This window comes from Grampus griseus (genome assembly GCF_964374135.1).
Source record: "Grampus griseus genome assembly, chromosome: 17".
NCBI lineage: Eukaryota > Metazoa > Chordata > Mammalia > Artiodactyla > Delphinidae > Grampus > Grampus griseus.
The window spans coordinates 9,818,326-9,837,083 of NC_139011.1; the positions used below are offsets into that span (position 1 = coordinate 9,818,326).

Genomic DNA, 18,758 nt, shown 5'->3' on the forward strand with positions numbered 1-18,758 from the left:
GGCAATACTTTAGTTCTCACCCTTACATCTGTGTGTCCCAGGAGCGGCTTGTGCTGTCTGTGCTCCCCCGGTTTGTCGTCCTGGAGATGATCAATGACATGACCAACGTGGAAGACGAGCACCTGCAGCATCAATTCCACCGGATCTACATCCACCGCTACGAGAATGTCAGGTGAGAAACGGGACACCTCGCCCAGGTCTCTGCGTGATCCCCGTGCTCCTGGCTGCGCTCACCTCATGGCCATGACTTCTGTCTGCCCGAATGTCAGCGCCTTTCTTCAATTGGTTGAGTAGTTCGTTACCTAGTGATTATTCATCAGAGAGTTCTACATTTCCAAATTGAGGCTCGAGAAGAGTGTCTGCAGTTAAATTTGCTGGTTGACTTACCACCTGGCTCCCCTGCAGTAGGCTTGCCTGCCTTTACGTTTTGAGTAGGAAAGGCAAAAGCCTTTTACACTATGATGGGAAAAATAATTCCAGAATGTGATCTGGAGGCCTCAGGGGTGTTCTTTATATTCCGTGTAAGTGTCTTTAAAACAATACCAGAAAAAGGACTACAGCTTATTTTTCTTTTGCAAACATATTTTTGGTCACTCATTCACCCATCCATCCCTTCTGCATCCACTGGCCCTTCCACCCATTCACACACCCAACCATCCATCCCATCATCTATCCATCCATCAGTGCCCTCTCTTTGCCCAGCACTGTGCCAGACAATATACCTCTTCAGTGAGACAGACCTGTTCAGAATCCCAATTCTACCTCTTCCTTGTGTATGACCTTGGGCAATTTACATACCTGACTCTCAGAATCCTTCTCTGTAAAATGGGCGCTTTAATAGCCACCTTACAGGGGTTTATGTAGATGATGTGAGTGAAGATATATACAAAGCACAGGACTGGCATAAGCATATAGTAGAGCATTAAGCATGTTGTAGATTGTTTCAGACATATTTCCTCGTTGCAAGCAGAAAAAGAATCCAACCCCGGCTGATGTAAAAGAAATGTATTGGAGGGCTACATGGGGGCTCCCAGAGTCACTGGGGAAGGACGGAGAGGCGGGCTCAGGAAATGGGCCGGGAAGAAGAGGAAGGCACAGTCGAAATCACAGCAGGGCACTAGGCCAGTGAGGACGCTGCTTCCACTGTACCTGAAGAATCTGTTCCCGAGGAATCCGTTCCCTGTGCTACCAACCCTGTCCCAGACACAGCTGCCTCCTCTGCACACAGAATTCCTCCGCAGCCCCCAGGATCTGGACTGGCTGCCTTTGTCCTGCCCCGCTCTCTGACCCCCCTGCCTCTTTGCATCTCAGGTTAAGCCTGAGGCAGACGTGTCTGACTGAGCCCAGTCATTCCCCAGACGTGACTAGGACGCAAATATCTGACATTTTCAGCTTGTACAGGAGAACTATATCTCCCTCCCACCAAACATCATAGGGTGGGAATTTCCCAAACATAGGGGAACATCTGTAGGTTGAACAGCTCTAAAAATGACCAGTGGTACCCCCTGAGTTCCTTTCCTCCTAACTTTGGTAGGCGGGAAGAACAACTTTTCCTTCTCACCGGCATCTCTGGGTGTTTTTCTGGTGTGCCAGGGCACTTATGTGAATGCAAGTCTAACAGAAGTCTTGATTCTAACGCAACCTTTTAGCACATATATCAGTGTAGGTCATTCGGGGTCTCATCCAAGAATTGAGCTACACTGGCTTAGATGCTTGAATTTGCAAAGAGCCCCTTGTCAAACAGCAACTCTAATAAAAGATGCACTCCAGATCTAGGAATTTGTCCCACAGACAGTGGGAACTCGTCAATACCAATTCTAGAACAACGGGCTCAGGGCAGTACTAGTCATTATAATACAGTCTGAGGTTCTATTATTAAGTAAGCAAAGGACAGTAAGAGATCATAAAAAGAGAAAGACCCGGGGTGGGGATGGAGGTGCGTAGAGAAACATTCCTAGAAGGGGTGATCCTTATTTGCCTTCTTTGAAATTGAGTCCGCCAAGTGAAAAAAAAAAATCAAAGAAAGGAATCCTAGGCAGAGGAATCAGCACAAGTGAAGGCGGAACAGTGAGATAAAATTAAGAAAAATGCAAAATATATATCATATATTTGACATATATGACATATTATGAAATATGTATTGACATAGTATAATGATTCATATATAATTCTAATGGTATGTAATTTAATGAAGTATAATGAAATAAGACATATTATAAAATATATATGACATATTACAAAAGTGTCTGTCACCACGGAGAAAGAGGAGAAAAAAAAAAACGGCCCTTCATAAAGAAAAAAATAAACAAGCCTGCACACCCACGTCAACCTACTTGGGAGCCTTAAGTTCATTAAAAGGCATGTCTGGAGTTCTTCCCGCACTTATCAGTTTTCAGTGCTTCCCTTAGTGAAGAACAACTAAAGTTACTTCTGCACCCTGCACCCTGCCCGTTTATCTTAAATCATTGAACTGAGATTTTGTGCTCCAGACTCTTTTCCAGAACTTCGCACCGCACTAAATTGAGATTGCGTTTGCTGCCCTGCATTCCCAGCGGTCTCAGCTCGCAGTGAAGGAGCCACTTCTAATGGGAGAAGAATGTGCAGAGGTCCTGGCAGCTGGAGGGGCCCCTCCCAGCCGTTCACAGAGGCAGTGGTGGCGAGATGCCCACAGCCCCGCTGGTCCTGGGAAGATGCACTCAACTCGGGGCGGTGGAGCCCCTCCTGCCCATTGCAAGGCTGCTGGGTGCTAAAATAGGACCAGAGATGAAAAATGCAGAAGAGGATGGGCCTTAGCCCGTGTCTGAGAGCAGAGTCGGGCCGGCTGCGACACCCTGTTCCCTAGCCCCCAGAGCACACCCACTGCAGGAAAGGGAGCATTTTTGAAATCATTTCCCATCCTGTCACTGTCTTTGAGGAAACCCACCTGGTTCATTCTTTTTTCTCTGTTGCTTTTTTGTTGGTATGGTTTTGTGACCTTTCCCTGAAAACAGTCTGCTATAAATGTCTAACTCAGTCATGTTTCATACAGCTCGTTGCATCCTGTCCGGGTAAGGTGCAGTAAGAGGCGCCGCGCCTGGCGACATGAGCGGCCGAGGGTGGACTGGGGCGAGTGGATCAGGGTTTTCATCCCAGAACGCTTTGCATGAGTCCCCTGTGAGACTTCGGTTGCGTCATTTCATCTTTCCGGATCTCCGTTTCCTAATCCAAAACCCAAGCTGCTTGAAATGGACAAAACATTTGGACTGTCAAGTCGATTTCAGCTGCAAACATACGAGCCTTCAGCAGGTTCATTCTGGAGCTCCACATGGCCCCTCGGCTTTTTATGAGAAGCCATTTGGGCTTCCAATCCCATCTGCCCAATTCCGCTTCTCTTTCCTTATTCCCCATGTAGTTAAGGCATTTCTTGCGCTAGTTAGGGGAATGCTCTAACAAATAACCTCTCAGTTTCAATGATGTAAACTCAATGTAATTCATCCACACAACTCCCCCTGGCTTATATTCCCTGCCAGTGGGTGATTCAGGGATAAAGTCCCCTGCATTTCACAGCTGTATCACCCCCTTGGGCTTCAAAGTTGTCGGCATTCAGCTCTTGGAGAGAAAAGGGTAGAAAAGGCACACCTGCTTCTTTACCACCTCAGCCCAGAAATGGCATCTATCACTCTGCTCAGATTCCATTGATGGGACCTGATTCCATGGCTCCACCTCGATACAAGAGGGGCACAGAGCCCCTGCTAGTGGGCTAGTGAGAGGCAGGCATGGATTTGGTGGACAGCTTCTCTACCAGAGCTCCCTGCCCCCGTTCCTTTTGCCCCCAAACCCCATGCCATGTACATTTGCACACATTTGCTGGCATAACTCAGTCTACTCGCTTTCTTGAATGACTGTTTCTTCCCAGCCAGGCCTGTCAACATGTACAGTCATCACATTGAAGCCCAATCCGGCCTCTGTACCCTGACCCCAAATTAAATCTCGGAGACAGAGTTTTGGGTGAAGTAGAAAAGAATAGTTTTATTGCTTTGCCAGGCAAAGGGGGCCACAGCGGGCTCCTGCCCTCAAAACTGTGTGTTCTGACCAACCTGGCGGGGGTAGTGAGGAGTTTTATGGTAATGGTTCAAAGAGGGCGTGATCAGCTCGTGGACACTCTTCTGATTGGTTGGTGGGGAGGTAAGTGGGAGTCGGCATCATCAACCTTCCGGTTCCACCCAGTCTGGGGTCTGCCTGCTTGTGGGCAGCAGACAGTTAACTTCTCCCACCTGGTGGAGGTTTCAGTGTCTGCAAAAAGCTCAAAGATGTCGTTATGTGTATCCCTTGAGGGGGAACCAGGACCCAGCCCCAAGACTGCACTATTGTTTCTGGACTGTTCCTCCCTTGTCCCTGCATCCCCTCCCTTCCCTGATTAGCAGCAGTTTGAACCTGCTAGTTGGAACTCAGGGAAGGTCATGGAGGCTGAGTGAAGCCTATTTCCTGTAATCAAGAAATGGGGGACACAGAAAGGCTTTTGTGCCCAGGAGCCCCACAGGGTCTTGCTTGGTTTTAACATTGGCCTTGCAGACTACCATTTCACATACAAGCAAAATGCAGTTGAGTGGAGCTAGAGAACTTGGCTTTGGAGGTCTGTTTGTGTGGCCATCTATTAAACACTCTCCGATTCCCAAAAATTTCCACAAGGAGTTACATACATCCACTTATTGAGGACTATGCCGTGATTTACAAGTGATCTCCTTTCAGTAATCCTGCAGAGTAGCTTTAATGATCTCTGCTTTGTTATAAAGAAAATGGAAGCTCAGAGTGGTTAAATAACCTGCCCAAGAACACGAGTTAGGAATAAAAGTCTACACAGGGCTCGTGTTCCTAATGAGTCTAGTGAAGTCTCCTTGAGGACTCTGTTTTCAGAGTGACTAATAGGTAACATAGCTTATTTTTAGCCAAATAAACAACTTATATAAGCAAATTAGATCTGACAATTAATATGGCCTCTTCGGTATAGTCATCTGGAAGATTACAAGTTTATACCTAGAGTCAAAAGAACTGACCGTGAGCCCAGCACCTGGGGGGAGCAGAATGAACAAGAGAGAACCAGGGCCCTGGTTTCTGCTTCTTGTATTTTGCTCAACAAACTCTTATTGCATAACTATGACTTAAACCAGGGCTTCTCCATCTTTAAGGTGCACACAAGTCACCTTGTTAAATTCTTGTTAGATTCTGATCCAGTGGGTCTGGGGCAGGGCCTGAGACCTGCATGTCTAACCAGCTCCCAAGAGATGCCAGCAGTGGCCATAACCACACTCTGAGGAAGGAAGACTCAATTCTGAAGATTCCTTATCTGTAAATGGAAATGATCATCCTAGGTCCTACCTCATAGGTTGTTATGAGGAATGAACGAGTTCATACATGTAGAACTCTTAGAGCATATCAAGTCCACAGTTAACACTCTGTAAGTATTGCTGCTACTATTGTTTCAGGTTTCTGTCAACAGGAATTGTTTTAGCCACAAGTAACAAATAATCCAGTTAATGGTCAGACTCTCTTCCTTCTCTGTTACCTCTTTCTCTCTTCCCAACCATTCAATCATAGTGCACTTTTGTACAATAACGATGGAGAGAGCTAATGCATTTACGGAGCACTTACTCTGCCAGGCACCGTGCTAAACACTTGCTACCCACTAGTGAGGTAGGTACTACAATCATCTTCAGTAGATAAAATAAAGTATTGGAGAAGTTCATAGTATTCATAAGTGGGGACCTGGGGTTTGAACCCCAGTCTGTCTAGACTCAAATCCTATGCATGTGACCAGCTACTATGCCACCAGAAAGCTGTAGAGGACAGTGGCAGTGTACTGACCCTGCCAGAGGAAGCCTTATACATTAAAAATCTAAAGGTATCACTCCCACGCTTAAAACCCTTCACTAGCTTTGCATCATGTTTAGGGAAAAGTCTGTATTCATCAGCCTGGCTAATCAAGCCCTTCCATATTGTTCCTCTGCTCACTTCTCTGACCTCATCTCTCTCTCTCTCTCTTCCTTCCTCCCTCCTTCTTTCTCTCTTTTTTTTTCTCTCCCTCTTCCCTCTTCTCTTCCCACCCTCCTTGCTCAATACTACCCTTTGACTAGCTGTCCTTGAATGCTTGCAGAACCCTGGTCCATTTGCTTGTTCTTCCACCAGACCCTAGTATGTGCTGATCTCTCGCTAAGAGCAGCCATTCATTTACTCACTTTACCCATCAAGTCCCCGAGGTCCTTCAAGACTCAGCCTGGACTTTGCTTCACTAGAAAACTCCTGATCCCCCAATGGCTGGTCATCCCCAGTGTGTGTCTTTTTATCACAGTAGTCATTGCCTATGTTGTTTCTGTCTTTCTCTTTGTCAGCCCAACTCCATTCCCCATACTCTGAGCATCTGAGGACATGCACTGAGGCTTCTTTATCATTTAATACAACTTCCTAGCACAGTGCGTAGCTGGTCACATAGTAGATACATAAATATTTGCTAAAATAATTAAGGCATTATCTAATTAATTAAAGCAATAGTTTTTAAACTGAGGTCTAAAAATTCTTAATGAGAATCTGAATGGGCTTCTGGGAAGGTACAGATCCCTTGAAATGAAGTGCAAAATTTTGAATACTTGTACGTTTTTTAGGAACGAGAATCCATTAAAATGGAGACAACTTTAAGAACCACTGAATACCAGGGGTGACCAAAGTAAGTCAATGCACATTCCACAGTGCCTTCCTGCTGATTCACCTAGTTCATTAAAACTAGTCACACCAATGGTAGGACACCATTATTTTATGTAACACTAAGAAAAATAATCAAAAAGTTTGACACACTGCAGAATGCCGTCAGTTTCAGAGATGATCAAACACGAGAATCAAGAAAATACGAATACACTTTTTGGTGTTCCATCCTCCCTCTCAGAGGTGTCCCTGTGATTGCGTCAGTCCCTGAGATGGTGTGTTAAGGTGGGTGAAGCAGTGCCCCACCGTGCAGTTCAGCCACGTGCACGATCCCGACTCTGCCCCGGGCTACTAGTAAATGTTGAGCAAGTTTCCCTCCTCTCTGAGGCTCGCTTTCCTCATCTTCACAATGGAATGAACAGTCCCTTCCCCACAGGGTAACTGGATGGATTAACAAGACAGTGTTCATTCAGTGCCTTGCGTTTATAAGGCTTTCAAGGACTGCCCCTTCCCTTCCACCTAGCCATATGCATAGTATCAGACCTCACCTAACTTAGTAAATGTGCGTTTCAGTTAATTAATTATTCTGCCTAAGGTCTCCCAGGCTTGCTACCTATTTCCACAATTTTTGGAAAATGCCTAACTCTGTTTGCCTGCCGTTTTGGGTAGAGTATACGTGTGTCATTGGGCTGAAGATAACGAGGTTTCGCATTCTTCTGTCCCCGTGTCCATTTTGCTCTGTGCTCATGCAGTCTGCTTTGCGGTTCATTGTGAAAATGTAGAGATAATTCAAGTGCTTCATTTTGCTTTCCACAATAAATTGATCTATTCCTAGTGAAAAATTCCCTTTTGTGTTGTTTGCGTTGCCCACACTCCACAGCCCTGCAGAGGAAGAAGGGCTTTCCGTTGCCTATCTTGTCCTTCCTGAACCCCTGGGTGGACTCTCTGCTGAGATGTTTGTTAAACACTGAGGCATTCCTTGAGACCTCCGTGGCAAGGAGAGCTAAAATCTCAGACCACACTTGGTTTGTTTGAATCGTGATGTGTCTCCCAGGATAGATTAAAATATTAATGTGCTTTTCTCCCCACCCGATCCCTTCCCTGTTGTCCAGTATTCTTTTTGCAGATGTCAAAGGATTTACCAACCTCTCCACGACCTTGTCCGCCCAGGAGCTGGTCAGGATGCTCAACGAGCTCTTTGCTAGATTTGATCGACTGGCCCACGTGAGTTGAATTTAATTGCCCCCTAGTCTTTGCAGGAGTGAGGGACTGCATGCGGAACGAGGGAAGAGAGGGACTCAGCCTTCATCACCAATGTCATTACCATTCCGCATCCTGACCCCAGACGTGGATCCCTGACCCTCGCGCCTGCTGGGGACCGATGTTAGTTACTTACAGGTCTCGGACGGGAGGTTTGTCAGATTTTCCTAGCTGAGAGACAGCTGGTTGAGTGACAATTAAACCAAAGTCCTTTTTAATCTGCTTTCCATTTCCCCCTGCCTGTGGCCGGGCACCATCCAGCTGCAGCCTCAGGGTTGCTTCATGCAGGAATGACTGCCTGAAGTTTCCCAGCCAACCGCGGCCATCTGGAATGAATGAGTCTCTTCTCAAGGACCAGTGAGCTACTGGCCCATCCCGCCACCATTTTGTTTGACCTAAGAGCTTTGTTTTTAGCCGACCAGACACTACTTTTCTCTTTCTGCTGGCTTGGCCAGAGCTAAAATAGAGAAGAGGTTAAAGGGAATGAACGTTTGCCACCAAAACCCAGATTCCTAGTCCTCAAGCCACTCACATTACAGAGGAATGTCACTGTCATGCTATATTTTAGAGTGGGTTTGGGGTTCAAATTGGCATGCCTTGACTTCCTACTTTGTAAAGGGTGTATACTAGTGTCCATTTCACAGGCTGTCCTGAGAGTTTAATGAGACCGCATCAGTGGGAGTTCATTGTTAGGTTATCAAAATGTCCTATTTTAAGGCTGCCTCACTCCAACAGAGATCCATTCACACTTGCATCTGAGCACCTAGTAGGTGTTGTGTTGGTAACATGGGAATAACTAAAACACACTTTCCCCCTTAGAGCTAAGTCTAGTCATGGATACCTAAAAAAGTCATCAATGTACAATGTGCTATATGCCATGATGAAGGGAAGTCTAGAGTGCTATGGGAACACAGAAACAACATATAACCCTTGGATCAGAGAAGACTTCCGGGAGAAAGTGATTCTTAGACTGGGTCTTAAAAAGGAGAAAACAAATAGAATACCGTTCATCAATAAAAAGGAATAAATCACCAATACCTGTATCAACATCAGTGAATCTCAACTGCAATATGACAAGTGAAAGAAGTCGGACACAAAAGGCTAGACACTTTATGATTCCATTTGTAAGACATTCTAGAAAAGACAAAAATTATAGGGACAGGAAAGAGATAAGTCATTGTCAGGAGGGATGAGGGGTGGAGGGAGTGGACTGATTGCACAGAAGCATAGGGTGAGGTGATTTGGGGAGTGATCCGGTTGCTCTATATGTGAGTGTGACTGTACACATTTACCAAAAAGGTAAATTTTATTGTATAAAAATTATATACCGGGGCTTCCCTGGTGGCACAGTGGTTGAGCGTCCGCCTGCCGATGCAGGGGACACGGGTTCGTGCCCCAGTCCGGGAAGATCCCACATGCCGCGGAGCGGCTGGGCCCGTGAGCCATGGCTGCTGAGCCTGTGCATCTGGAGCCTGTGCTCCGAACGGGAGAGGCCACAACAGCGAGAAGCCTGCGTACCGCAAAAAAAAAAAAAGAAAAAATTATATACCAATTAGGTGTAAAATTGAGGTGAAGAAGGCAGGGAAGGTCCTTGTATGCAGAGGGGAAAACAAAAATTAAGATGCTATATGTGTAGAGAACCAGAAGAGATTTAGCACTGCTGAAAGGAGAATTCAAGGTAGGGAGTGGTAGAGGTGAGGCTAGAAAAATAAGCAAGGACCTGCCAAGGACCCTGCATTGTAATCTGTAGCTACTGGACAGCTATTGAGTAGGAGACTGACGTGAGCAGAAGAAGTGGTGGAAACTGAGGTCTCCTCCTGTTGGAAGGGTTGGATTAACCTGAAGGACTAGTAATTTGAAGGTGGGGAAGAATATGCACCATTTCTTTTTATTGTTGCCTCAAGGGCGGTTGGTGCCAGTTACACATAGTTATTCTACGTTACTTCCTGGTTCTGAATATTTCTGCTCAGAGATACTAAGATGAACAAAAATGACCCTCCAAAGAAGACTGAGAGACGTGATCAAGGTCCGTTTCTGGTGTCACAGTAATCCCCATCGACTCAGAGAAAGGGTCGTTATGTAAAATGTAATCCAAGTTGTTCAGCCAACACTTATTGTGTACCTACTAGGTGCCAGGAACCGTGCAGCGCTCTGGCGAGACAAAACTAGTCCCTGCCCTCAGCGTCTGCTAAGGGAGAAAGACAAGTCCGTAAAATTCGCAGGACAGTGTGGTGCAAGCAATAGGCACAGAAGTCCTGGTGGACGGAAGAAGGAACAGTCGGTGCTTGGGGTGAGGAGGGCGGTAACGTAGCACCATGAAGAGAAGAGGCTATACGCAGCTGGGTGTGAGGGAGAGCGGGACCTTTCCCGGCACCAGATTAGACAATGAAGAGCCTTCCAGGCTGAGCCATGATGCAAAGGCAGGAAAGTGTGAAAATGTGGAAATGTGGCTGCTTATTTGGGGAGCTATAAGGAGCTCAAGATTGCCGGAGCACAAAGGGCATGGGAGACTGCAGTGAGAAGTGAGCTTGAAGAGGAAAGGGAAGCAGGTCTGGAGGGCACCATGCGACCTTTTAAGGAACGTGGACTTGGTCCTGTAGCCCGGGCTCTTTGCCCTGGTTACAGTGTACGTGGTGGGAGAAGAGGGAGTGAGATGGGGGTGCACAGCTCATCGAGCCCCAGTGGGCGCAAGAAGCTATAGTCCATCTTCTGGACAATGAGTCTTACTGAAAGATTTAAAGAAAAAAATCAAATTAAACACATACCAGTGAGGGAGTAAAATTATTATTAATTTTGATCATATTTAACATTCGTAAACTGCCTGGTGTTCATTATGCACTAGACTGCGTTATTTGCCCTGGATTGCCTAATTCAGTTCTTAAAACAAACCCACAAGAGAGGTTCTTTATTGTTCCCATTTTACAGAACAAGTGACTGAAACTCAAAGAAGTAAAATAATCTGCCCAGAACCCCTGGTAGGTGGTGCATCTGTGATTCAGACCGTCTGAGACCAGGTGCTCACTCCTGACCACTGAGCAGTGCCCCAGGCACTTCAGGGGATGGAGCTCGATGTCAGAGATGTATTGCCGCCCATGCCAGCCCACTTGCAGATTTAGATTTCTAGAACTTCCGCTATGGGCTGGACTTCAATTAACTGTACAGATCCCCTCTCTGAGTCTCAGTTTTCCTATCAGAATTATAATGAAGGATAAATGAAACAATACACAGAGACTGGCTCAAAAGAAGTACTCAGCACCCGTAAGTACTCCGTCACTCCCACTCTACCCCCTACCCCATCCCTACCCACCCTAGCTGCATCAGTCTGTTCTACTCTAGGGGCTTCTATGGAAAAGCTTGAGAAACTCTGCCAGTGAAAACAATTCTACTCACCTTGGAATGAGAAAACCTACTTTAAATGTTTTTGCCCCCAGCCTTAGGCAAATCACTTCACCAAGTGGGTCACAGACTTTGCTTCTGTGTAAAAGGGGATTGGACTTGCCTTTTGTGATATCTTTTAGCGTCAGAATTCTGTGGCTTTATGATGATCTCTCTCTGCCTTGCCATAATTATTTGCTTTAGATTTTCATTATGTCATACATCTGACAGAACCCACTTCCCATGTAAATATGATCCATTGCACCTTCCCGTTTATCCACTGCATTATTGTGATGCAGGCAAAAACTTCAAAGCCTTCTGTTAAAGATCCTCTCAGTGTGGTTGAATTCCTCAGTGCCCTTGTGGCTGCTCAAAGCAGAGTGTTTTTGACACTTTCTAGTGCCCTTGGCAAACTCTAGTAACTTTTGATCTTTGATCTTGTTTTAAAAAAATAAAGTAGTCCTGGACTTCCCTGGTGGGGCAGTGGTTAAGAATCCGCCTGCCAATGCAGGGGGCACGCGTTCAATCCCTGGTCCAGGAAGATCCCACATGCCGTGGAGCAACTAAGCCCACGAGCCACAACTACTGAGCCCGTGAGCCACAACTACTGAAGCCTGTGTGTCTAGAGCCCGTGCTCCGCAACAAGAGAAGCCACTGCAATGAGAAGCCCGTGCACCGCAACGAAGAGGAACCCCCGCTCACAGCAACTAGATAAAGCCCGCACACAGCAATGAAGACCCCAAAATAAATAAAATAAATAAATTTATAAAAAAAATAAGTAAATAAAGTAGTCCCTATCTACTCCTCTCCCTAACAAATTAGGAATGAAAAATATGTATGCTATTATCGTGGCTTTAAAATCAACATCATTACATCTTAAGCCTTGTTTCAGATTGCTGACAAAACGGGAAGCAACCTAAATTATTGTTACAAGGAACAATTCCAACACTATGGAAAACTAACCAATAGATTTTAAAGAATGAGATAGCTATTTCTGTACCGACATAGAAAGAATTTCAAGACATGTTGTTGCATGATAAAGCATGTCTCAGATCTATAAACATAGTATGATCCATTTATGGCTAAAGAGCATAAAAAATGGTGCATATATATAAACATAGAAATGTATATATTAATGCATAACAGCCTCTAAAGAGGGGAAAGGAGACCAGGTTTCCAGGGTGTGGTGTGTCTGAGGGGGAGAGGCTACTAAAGGAGACTTATCTACAGTTTCATTTTTACTAGGACAATATATTCATGTGTCAATTTGTATAATTACAATTAGATACAGTACTATAAAAATTGTCATGATTTCTAATATAACTTTTTAAAGTGCATTCATAGCACTAATGTTTTTGTTCTGAGAGTCTTTTTTCTTTTCATTTTTTTTTCTGATTACTAAAGCAATACTTGTCCATTATGTAAAATTCAAACATCAAAGCTAGAGACAATAGAGAAAGTATGTATCCCTGTAATCTTACCCCTCCTCAAAGATATAACCATCTTTGATAATTTGGTGCCTATATCTCCTCGGTGTTATGTGCATACATGGTTTCATAACTTCTCTGGATTTTTTTCCAAGATTTTTAATCATATCAAAGCCATCAAGATGGGAGGAAAAGGATTATATTAAGACTTACTCGATAAAATTTACAAGACCCTCACCCTACTTTATTTTTCTTTTTCAGTATCTTTTTTCAAAGCAACCTGGCTTTTTTAATGTGAGTTTTTCAAAGCAGTTTCTGGTAAAAAGAAGTTGCTTGGATATTACTGTCAAATCGTCTGACAGCTCACGGGAATTGATCAGAAAAATGTATCTGCAAGTTGACAGAACTTGACAGACGAGAAGACAGGCCTTTCATATTTATATTTATATATACATACATGATTGGTATATATACACATATGCATATATACATACCATTTATATGGGGCCCACAGTTTTTCAAGGAGGCTGCCAGCTTCACCTTTTGTTTAGAAGAAAAATGAACCCTGGGTTACAAACATCTTCACTTTCCAAAGGGTAATGAACTATTTTACAGATCTCCTTCCAAAACACATTTTTGTCAGGAGATCTACCATTCTGGACTCTGCCATAATTTCTGCAGTTTTGTAAGGAAAGAGCATGGAGTCCCAAAGTCAAACAGACATGCTGTGAATTCCACTTCTGTCTCTCACTTGCTGTGTGACCTTCACTTCCTTAAGCCATCTATGAAGTGGCACATGACTCAGAATGTGGTCATAAAGACTAAACAAGATCAATATAATGCCTTTAACACATAGCCCGGCACATAGTATGTGCTCAATAAATACACCTGCCTTTCCCTAAAGTTTTCCAAAATGTTTTCACCTCTGTTTGCATGGAAAAATCACTGATTTGGAGCTTCTGAATATCATATATAATCCATATCCATTCCTTTTTAGCCAGCTGCTCTGTGGCCCAGGAAGTTTTCCATCTGTCTTACACTGAAATTTTCATATCTAAAAACATGGTCTGCCATGTTCAGGGTTATTGTGAGACTCAAAGGAGAAAAGATAAGGCACAGCATTAAATGTGGAGAAGACTCTTTTCAGGTTAGCTGTCACTGGCATTGCTAGTTGATGACCATGCTTACTTAGTTATGTATTAAGGGCAAGGGGACCATTTTCACATGCGTCACATATAGGGAATTGAAACCCACTTATCAGTGGCTTCAGTGACTTATCGAAGGTCAAACAGCTGGTAAATTTGACTAGAACGCGGAGGTCTGATTCTTAGACCAAAGTATTTCCTGCTCTACCCTTTCCCTCCCCCCTCCCCATTGTCAACAGGGAGGCAGATCTCTGTGCTGACCAGGCTACCAACAGCCCGAGTCACAACACGCTCTGCCCCAGAGACCATCTGAAAGCAAAGTGTGGCTGATTGAAGTCACCAACCCCTCCCTCCCAGCCTCAGTGTTCTCCGCTGCAGAATCAGAATAAGGGATTTGCTCCTTTGCAAACAAATGTTAGGAAGTTTTAACTTGTGGCCACATGCGAGATACATATATGTATATGCATATAAAAACTCGCTACATCGCTGTAGGATATACACAACATATATATATACAGCAGTATAGGTAGTACAAATATGTACAGCAATTGTGTGTGTGTATTTATATATATATATATACACACACACACACACACACACACACACACACTTCAATGTATTGAGTTTTTATCATTCATTTCATTTAGTGCCAGGAACTTTCCTTTAGTCCAAGAATATGTCTTTTTACTTTTTTGGTGTTAAAAACGCCCTTTCTTTTATAAAGTGATGGGGATAGGTGGTAGTTTGGTTGTTATTTTTGTATGTTGATGGACTTTTCATACTTCCTTGGCAAAGCACAAAACTGAACTCTAGAGAAGCGCCTTGGACCTTCTGGGTTTTTGAAGCTTGTCCCGTGGACTCCACAAATCTGGAAACTGCCAGGACCTGTGGGTCAGGTCTCCCTAGTTCCATTCTGGCCATAACAGTCTAGAGCGTCTTAGAAGAAACAAGTGAAGGTCTTGAGCTTCCCTTTTTGCTCTCTTACAAAATTAGTTGCATTGAAGCAGCCAATAGATAGGAACCACACACTCCTAAAAATAACCGCGGGATAGCTGTGCCTGCTATCAGCGTTCTGAAGATCGCATCTGTGCCCATTTGGGAAGGTTGGCAAGGCCCTGGAGATCTGATCCAGACAGGGAAACACCAGAGCCAGTTCTGATTCTCTTTTCCCTGTCTGATATTTGTTTTTTATTGGGAAAGTGATTTCACTTGTTACCCAAACATGATGTCCCAACGCCTGATCAGATTAGGAAACCAGCATGCTGCTTCGTAACTTGGCAGTACCAGGGCATCCACTGTGCTGCTGGCATCTCAAGTAGGCCCCTTTCTGTCTGCAACTCCCCTCCTCATGCCCTTGGACTGTGGTTTCCCAAGGACAGCCCCTAACCCACAAAGCCATAGACCCACAGGCACCTAGGGCTTCAAATCTAGAAGACATCTCAGAGTCGTTCCGTCCCAACCATCTACCCAAGGAGACCTGGAGAGAATCTGCCTGTGTCACAGATAGAAATGTGAAAGAACGAGGACAGGAGTCCAAGTCATCATCACAGAGATGGGTGACGTTAATTTAGCGCCCCATCTGCTGGACCCTATACTAAGCCTTCACATGCCTCATCTTCCTACATCTTTACAATCACACAATGAGGTCCTGTTCTTATCCCCATTTTATAGATGAGGCAATGGAGGCTCAGAGGTTAAGTAATTTACCTAAAAACACACAGTGAGGATGGGGTGGGGGGTCTAGGATTTGATCTGCAATGGGACTCCTCAGCCAGTGCTTTTAGCCCCTATGCTCTACTGCCCCAAGTTCTCTTTGCTCTGTAACCTGCAAAATCCAGCCTATTCCCTTCCAATATGAAAGTATGCACCATTTCCTAGGTACTTGTTGCTCTTTGAAACTTTGTAAGGATCATGTCTTCAAGATTGTGAATCCACCAAACAAACAGGTGTGTCCTGCCTCTCACTGGTGAAGTGATCAGGATAAAAATTGTACCTACCTCCAGGTTCTTGCGAGGGTGCATTCTGTTTAATATATAATAGGGGTTGTTTTAATCATCTTTGTGTCAGGGACAATGCTTGCTTTATGATAGATGCACACCTGATGTTTATCAGTGAGCAAGCATGTGAATCAGTAAATGAATACAAGTATGTACAAGACACAGTCAGCCCCTCTTCTTAAGGTGCCAGTACCGTCGTTGGGAAAGGACTTTATGTAGAGTTGGAACAGTTGGCATCCCTAAGTGATTTATTTTTTAAGTGCTTATTGTTGAGCTAGCAACTGATATAAACTGTTAATCCAGAGACATGTCCCGAGAAGAGATACATCAGTGGGAGGAGGACTTGAGTGTTCAGTATTCCGCGGGGGATTAAGATCAGAAAGCTACCACAGGGCAGAGCTGGGATATGGCCCTGTATCTGTCAAACTCAAAATCCAGTGTTTTTCCATGACTCCGTTCCACCACTGAGCCCTTCAACTCCCCCCTCCAATTTCCTGGGAAGAAAATAGCGGCGCATTTCAAAGGTAGAAGCCCCTGATCCCAAGGTGCAGGGCTGCTGACCCGGCTCCCCTCTTTCCCAAGGCTTTCGGAAGCACTTACCCATCTGTTGACTCAGTCCTTCCCTCTCCCCCCCTTGTTCCTTCCAGGAGCATCACTGCCTTCGCATTAAAATCCTGGGAGACTGCTACTACTGCGTTTCGGGACTTCCTGAGCCCCGCCAGGACCACGCCCACTGCTGCGTTGAAATGGGCCTCAGCATGATCAAAACCATCAGGTAATTTGGGACCTTCTTCCTAATACCCGAGCCTTTGATGTGCTTGATGGGAAAGACCAAAACCACCCCATCTATCCTTTGCGGTCGATTACGTGTACGTTGAAAGGTGGAGCTCTTTGACTTACTTCATGAAGACTGTATACCCATTAGTTCTCCCATAGGAACCGCTAGCTTCATTATGTTCTAGTTACACCTCCTTTCAACCCTTTGGGCAACACATTTGTATGACGAATGTCCTTGTGGGGATACAGCAGTGAACATGGTGAGCATAGTACTTGCCCTCAGGGAGATTACAGTGCGGTGGGAAAGATAACTGCATAGACGATTCCAATACGGTACAATACGCTCTGAGACGAATCAAACCAGGGTGCTCGGGGGCGATAGAGAAGTAACAGTTAGTGCAATCTGGGGTGCTGGAGAAGACTTTCCAGAGTACACATGTCTAAGCTGTTACCTGAAAAGTAAGACATTAGATCCTGGAGGTGGAGTGGAGCGCTTGGAAGATAGGTGGCCATGTGCAGGATTCGGGCTGTGCTGTAGTGGCAGCTGGTGGAGCCTGGGGTGGAAATGGTGGTGACAGGTAGACGGCACCCTGGGAGCATGCAGAACCTGCAGGGCCTTCTAAGCCGTGCTAAGGGGGTGCATTTTATCCTAAGGCCAACAGGAATCACTGAAGGGCAACCTGGCCGTCTTCACGGGTGTGCGGCAAGTGCTTTTGGCTTCGGTGAGTGTAGCTGACAAATAGAGGCTGAATCAAAGGGGGATGAGCTATTGCGGTCAAGGACTTTGGAGCTAGGCTGTTCATGGCTTTGGGACAGAAGCTCAATATTGCCAAAACTCCCCTCAAGGTTCCAGAATGTTTGCAGATCCTCCAAGCATCACATCTTCCCACGGCCACAGCAAAGGGAGTAAAGAGTGGACACATGGGCAGAAATCTCCGTGGATTATGTCTTCATCTTATAAGGGAAGAAGAGCATTGTTGGAGACAGACCAGAAGACTCTCCTCGTGCACTCACACCTGGGTTGTGTGGTCTGTCAGGCATCCTTGTGGTGCTCGGGAATGTCGGTCTGGATTCAGGTTCAGCCAGGACAACAACCCCTGCTCCGCACCCCCCAAACACACACCCTCCACTGTAGGCTCAGCTTGCCTGCTGGTTCCCAAGAGCAATCCAGGAACAGGCAAGAGGAATCGAAGGAGTTGGACGCTCCCCTTCTAGAACCCGGCCACAGCCAACACAGTGTGCCTGACCCTTCTACTTGCTGACAGATCCCTGACTTTATTCAGGTTTCAGGCAGAGTTCTGTGGACATTGGGAAATGCTGTGAAGTCCCCTAGTTAAGAAGAGGGCACAGAAGCCCTTTTCCTAAATATGATCCCGTTCTATTGACGTGACACTGGTCATTTCCATACTGAGCCTGAAATCACAGTCTGGGTGGGCAGATATGCCCCACGGGTGGGCCCTCAGGGTCCCACCTCTGGAACTTACCCACAACCAGGGCCTGATCAAGGCAGTGAGGTGCTTTGCCATGAGGTAGAGGATGAAAATCCAACCATAACCATCCCTAAGACCAAGTAGGCAGGTGGAGAGAGGCTGGAAATGTCCACTCTGCTGTTGCCCCCTCTTTCACAGAGATGCAGATGTTTCCCCCAGTAGGGACCGTGGAAAAGTAGCCCACCACTCCCACCCAGAGTTTCCTTTTGATCAGCCTTTGGTAGATGGAAAAGGCTGCAGGGGCTTCTTGCTGTTAATTCGGACACTTCAGAGTCTTGCCCTGAAAACTAAGATGAATTGTGATATGTTGACTGGTTTCAAGGGAGGCAGTGGGACCGACACCCAGAAGCCCCAATGCCTTGTACCAACTCTACAGCTGATGAGGTGTGCAAACGCTATTCTGTCAGTAAATCGTCGTTCAACAAATAATTTGTTGAGTTCTACCATGTGTCAGACACTGTGTTAAGCCCTGGAAATACAGTGATGAACAGGTCACTCAGGGGTCCTTCCCTTGTCTGTAGGTGCCCATTAGAGATATTACTTGGAGGCTTGTCTATGAAATGAGGAAGTTGGACTAGACCTCTTCTGAAGCCTCTGAAAGTCTGTGATTTACCA

The 18,758-nt window shown here is 45.5% G+C and overlaps 1 protein-coding gene across 3 annotated transcripts in view; it reads left to right on the forward strand.

The window, feature by feature from the left end:
* The window catches only part of ADCY8 (adenylate cyclase 8), a gene marked incomplete at both ends in the record, with an annotated part of 217,211 nt that overhangs the window by 74,476 nt on the left and 123,977 nt on the right, over nucleotides 1-18,758 (forward strand). For all 3 annotated transcript variants that reach the window (XM_082674757.1, XM_082674758.1, XM_082674759.1), the window contains 3 exons: nucleotides 42-172; nucleotides 7,785-7,896; nucleotides 16,524-16,651. In XM_082674757.1, coding sequence (XP_082530883.1) covers nucleotides 42-172; nucleotides 7,785-7,896; nucleotides 16,524-16,651 — 371 coding nt within the window. The remainder of the gene's footprint in view (nucleotides 1-41; nucleotides 173-7,784; nucleotides 7,897-16,523; nucleotides 16,652-18,758) is intronic.